Below are 6000 nucleotides of genomic sequence, written 5' to 3'. Positions count from 1 at the left end.
AGGATTTGGGATAATTTTTAAAATTATTTACAATTTGGTAGATCAAACAGAAGACATAGTGTTGTCTGTGATAAATTTAAAAACTACAATAGAATGGAAAAGATGGAGGAAATATTGCAAAATCTAAGAAAAATCAATACTATTGTTATTTAAACGCTTCTGACGCAACACATCACGACACACCCGTGTGATTCTTTATATGCGTATAGTTTAATAATTTCAATATTGTACATAGTTTTTTAAAGTTGAATATTTGTTGAATCTACAATATAAAAATGAATCACAAAATATGTTGGCAAACGCATAACTCGAGAACGGCTGAACCGATTTCGTTGATTCTTTTTTATAATATTCCTTGATGTACGAGGATGGTTCTTATGGAAAAAAACGTAAACGTGTACCTCGGGCGAAGCCGGAGCATACCGCTAGTATACCATAAATATTAGGGCTATCAACATATCGATTTTAGCATTAATGTTTTTCAAATATGGATCAATGAATCCCATTGCTATAAGAAAAAAATAGAAACTAATAAATACATAAATTAATATTACAGTTCTTTATGTGTATTAACAGCTATAACTTTTAGATAATTTTCAACAGTCACAGTATAAAAAAGCATATTTTTATTATATGTCAGTTGGTAACCCTAAATTACTTTTTTGAAGACAGTTTAAAATAATAGTACAGGATACATCGCCCATTTTTGCAAGTGACTACTATCAAGCTGATTTTCCGTTTGTAGCTTTATTTTGATGAGACACCGAATAATTTCGTGTACGAAACTTTCGATTGTGGTAGCTAACAGACATAACAAGGATAAAATTTTTTGATTTGATGGTTCTCAAATATTTATTACGCAATTTGTAGAACAATATGTCTGTTGAATTATATAAACATTAACTAAGTGAAAACAAAAAAATCAGCTTGTTAGTAATCATTTATGATGACCTCGTTATCGATACACTTTGGAAAAGGGGACTCTTTGAGCCAACCATAGATTTTGTAGGACAAATATTTTTTCGAATAATTTAGGTAATTATCTTGAGATTGAACAAAAAAAAATTCAGTTAGTAATAAATATTTGAGAACCATCAAATCAAAAATTTTTATCCTTGTTATCTCTGTTAGCTACCACAATCGAGACTTTCGTACACGAAATTATTGGGCGTCTCATCAAAATAAAGCTACAAACGGAAAATTAGCTTGATAGTAGTCACTTGCAAAATGGACGATGTATCCTGAACTATAATTCACGAGACAAAAATTGAGCATTTATGGTATTTATTTTGTTGCCACAATAAAAAACTATATTTAAAGCACTTCTCAAAGTATTATAATATTATAATAATTAAATAAATATTTTTTCTCAGAGTTAGAACAGGTTAACTAAAGAAAATTTGTAAGTTACAATATTATGCTGTCTAAAAACAAAATCGAATATTTTTGATGAACAATATCTTTATGGTATGCCTTTTAGTACTGTCACAATACTTTCAAAGAAAAAAAAATACAATTTCTAACTATTCACGATAAATAAACTAATACAAAACCTTATTTAAACTATAGGATACATTTTTTAAACAGTATTTTTGAACTTACAAGCCAAAACTCCTTATACTGGAGTTCGATAAGTGACCATAGACTATATATTGTATATGGCAACATAAAGCATTTGACAAGCAAAAATATGCATAAAATACCTGTAATAAAGTATAATATTCAATGATTTTCGAGGTTCTACATCAATACTAATGATATAAAGCTGAAGAGTTTGTTTGAAGTAATCCCAGGAAATACTGAACCAATTTCAATTTTTTTTCACTGTTGGATATGTATGTGATCCCTGTGCTTTAGGCTATATAATATGCACTATGGACAAAGCCAGGCAGATAACTACTAGTATTATACAGGGTTAATTGTAAAACACCAGCAACCTCGCAGGACAAGATAGCTAACGTCATAAGTAACAACATTTGTTCTACGACTTATGATAATTTGTTAGATTTTATTTTCATACAAAAATAAATATTCATTTAATTTTCCGTCTGAATATTATAAACTCTACGCGCATCCCAAAAATTACGTAAACAAGAAGCGAACCAGAGGGGGAAGAAGCGTGCGCGGGTGTCGCGTAAATGAATAGAACATAGACTTACCAATGTTAGGAGAGTACAATAAAAGCTTAAAAAATCATTTAAAAATAATTTATTGCGTTATGCCAATAGTCGTAGAACAAATTTTATTACTTATGATGTTAGCTATCTTGTCCTGCGAGGTTGCTGGTGTTTTACAAGTAACCCTGTATAATTATTAACAGTTTTGCTAGAAGTTCTTATATACACTTAATATTTCAGATCATATTTAAATCTAGTGGACCTTACTACCATAGACCTGGCACTAGCATTCCACCCGCGGCTTCGCCCGCGCATTCAAAGAAAAACCCACATAGTTCCCGTTCCCGTGGGATTTCCGGGATTGCGTCATTTTCCCGGGATAAAAAGTAGCCTATGTCCTTTCTCGGGTATCAAAATATCTCCATACCAAATTTCATGAAAATTGGTTCAGTAGTTTAGGCGTGATTGAGTAACAGACAGACAGACAGACAGAGTTACTTTCGCATTTATAATATTAGTATGGATTATTCAACACGAATATCCACTATTATTCTTAATTCGAAAATCTGTCTGTTATTCTTTCACAGTACAGAATCAATTACGATAATGATCAAGTAACCATATCCCTACTTATATTATTATCAACGCAAAAGTAACTCTGTTTCTTCTTCATGCATAACTGCTGAACCAATAAAGATACAATTCCATACAAAGATAGTTTGAGAACGAAAAAAGAACCTAGGATATATATTACTCTTTATGTAGGTACTATGGGATTGTTTTTAGGCCTATACAGGGTTACTTGAAAAACACCAGCAACCTCGTAGGACAAGATAGCTAACATTATAAGTAACAACATTTGTTTTACGACTTTTGGCATAACTCAATAAATTATTTTTAAATGATTTTTTAAACTTTTATTGTACTCTCCTAACATATTTTGTAAGTCTATGTTCTATTCATTATAGGATGGTCGACGCGACGCCCCGTCCCCCTCTCGTTCGCTTCTTGTTTACGTAATTTTTAGGAGGCGTAGAGTTTATAATATTCAAACGGAAAATTAAATGAATATTTATTTTTGTATGAAAATAAAATCTAACAAATTATCAAAAGTCGTAGAACAAATGTTGTTGCTTATGATGTTAGCTATCTTGTCCTGCGAGGTTGCCGGTGTTTTACAAGTAACCCTATATACATACATGGATATAAATGCTTTTTCCTTTATGATGACCGTCATCTCGTATCAATAAATTGTAGAAGTATACCTTTTTATGCACTTTTTTGTCATATACAATATAAAATCTATAGTTTTATCATATCAGTCCATACATCACAGAACACCACCTGTGGTTCTGCTTTGAAAAACTCCATTTAACATACTGCTTATTTACAATCTGAAAAAAGAAAAACATTTATTTAATATTTATCACTATATAATACTAATAGACTAGAGATACTACAGATTAATTTAATATTTATCACTACATAGTATAAATCAAAAACAATTTCTCTATCCCTATGTATGCTTAAATCTTTAAAACTATGCAACAGATTTTGATGTGGTTGTTTTTAATAGATAGTGATTTATGAGGAAGGTTTTAGTGTATAATTTATTTGGTTCTAGACAATGCGGGCGAAGCCGCTGCGGAAAGCTAGTAACTAGTTAAAATAAATTATAAAAATAAAAAAGTGTTACAGAAAAGCCATAATTTGTACAAAATGCCTTATTGCTGAAAAACAATCTCCACCAGGCAACCTGGCAGGAAAGAAAATGTAAGAAGTTTGTTCTTTAAATCTAAAAATATTAAATAACTCAAAAAATGTGAAGTGTAATGTAGCACTTATATCATAAGTGACCTTACGTTATGGGTCAATGAACTCATGTAATACAAGTTTCTTTGTTCAATAGAGTACTATGTAGTTGGTTATTTTTAATCAATTTAAAAAAAGGAAGTTCTCAATTCAACCATATAGGTTTTATTTCAAAGCTGCACTAGCTTCCGGTTAAATTAGAATTTTGTCTAGTTTGGACAATATAAAGACAGATACTTTTTTATTAAAAAAAAAATAATAATTTGTAATACAAATTTATCCTTTTTACTCATTCTGTATATTAATGTAACATGCTAGTCATCTTATAATATAAAAATGAATCCCAAAATGTGTTGGTAAGTGCATAACTTGAGAACGGCTTAACCAATTTCGTTAATTCTTTTTTTATAATATTCCTTGAAGTTCAAGGATGGTTCTTATGTAGAGAAAACGTGAATATGTACCACGGGCAAAGCCAGGGCGGACCACTAGTAGTAAATATAATTCACCATGTTGACAATAAATCAGAAACAGTATTTGTAGACTCCTCCTACAAAACCACCCGCCTCATGTATTATGTGCAATTATTTTTGTGTATACTTGATACCTACGACACTAGATATGAAATAACAATTCATGGAACTTCATGATAAATATACAAGCATTACAATGTTTGTCAATACTAATACTAACTACTTCGCAGTAGTAAATAAGTAGAACCACACTCACCTCAGCACTCCATAGGAGCTATAGAATTCGAGTTATCCCCGTACCCACTAAGACTACCCTGGAACTCGATTCCACTCAATTGACTATCAGCATTAAACGACGCTCCATACGAATCATTACTAGGCGCATGTGACGCTTCTATGTTCCCGTCTCCAGAGTCTGTAGGCGCTGCGTCCGGTTCCGCCCAGTTAATCTTAAACCTCGTTACCCTTGGCTCGGATGCTAGAATATTCCGTACCACTTTGTCGAACTGAGGTTTCGCTGGCGGATTCTCTCGCAACTCGGGCTCACTCTCACTGTATTCATTGTTTATGAAATAACCGACGCGAACGAACTCCTGTCCTCTGTACGAACACGTTAAAAGCACTACGGTGACGCCTAGAGCGTCGTTCTCCGGTATACGAGTCACGTCAGGTGGCGGGGCCTGGAATACGAACATGTGACGGCCCTCCGGTATGGGACCTACGTATATAGTGTCTAATACTTGATCGTGCTCCTCCGTTTCCGCAGATCCAACGTATATCATCCTCCATTCGAGATCTTCTTTTAATTCCTCTATACATTCGAAGGTCAGCTCGAATTGAAAAGGATTCAAAAACGGACTGGGATTGTCGAGTACAACTACGTTGGTTATATGAACCTTAGCCATTTTAAAACTTCTGTACTAAGTTATTCTTTGGTTTGATCACCTGTGAATACGTTTCTAATTGTGGAAAAGCTTGGCCACGTTTTGATGTTCGAAAAATAAAAGCAAACGATTTTTAACAGAATTTCAGAAAAATGCCGATTCGCGGACAAGGTGACAGTGACAAATATTTTGGCGGTTGATGCCGGTCACGTGATCAAAATACGAAGCGTATTGAGCGCCGCGTATCGGGAAAATATAATACTAAAATTAAAAAATAAAATTTGACAGATACGTCCTATGGACAAATTTTGTTTCTAAGTTTTTCCGGTATAATAACAAATATACGAGACGCACATTTATGTTATTGCTATATTGTGAAATAGGAAATGTAAAAGTACTTATTTAAATAAAACTTACCCAAGTTTTGTTATGTAAAACACAAAATTTCAGACAAATATCGATATCACTATTGTCATTAGAAATAGCTTGTCACTTGTCAAATCTGACGTCACATCCATTGACAATTGACACGTGATGATATAAGATAACGAACACACGATAAGATGAAGTGTTTTTATTAAATCGAAATAAATACATAATGAATGTATTATTTTTAATGGTGTATTGCAAGGTGTATTGATAAGACTTGATGAAATACCTAGAATTGGTGAGGTGTCAACTGTACCTTCTTTTTTTAATTTGATGGTCTTGTAA

The 6000-nt window shown here is 32.5% G+C and overlaps 1 protein-coding gene across 1 annotated transcript; it reads right to left on the bottom strand.

The window, feature by feature from the left end:
• Positions 1-3305: 3305 nt before the first annotated feature.
• Positions 3306-5462, bottom strand: LOC123704614 (histone chaperone asf1). Its single transcript, XM_045653008.1, has 2 exons — positions 4659-5462; positions 3306-3511 (listed from the first exon to the last, which is right to left on the bottom strand). Exon 1 carries the CDS (start codon positions 5305-5307, stop codon positions 4660-4662), a length of 648 nt encoding a protein of 215 aa, XP_045508964.1. The 5' UTR covers positions 5308-5462; the 3' UTR covers positions 3306-3511; position 4659.
• Between the last annotated feature and the right edge of the window lie 538 nt (positions 5463-6000).

Source organism: Colias croceus, chromosome 30, assembly GCF_905220415.1.
Source record: "Colias croceus chromosome 30, ilColCroc2.1".
NCBI lineage: Eukaryota > Metazoa > Arthropoda > Insecta > Lepidoptera > Pieridae > Colias > Colias croceus.
Note: the sequence above shows the minus strand (reverse complement) of the source record. Positions and strands in the feature narration are given on the sequence as shown.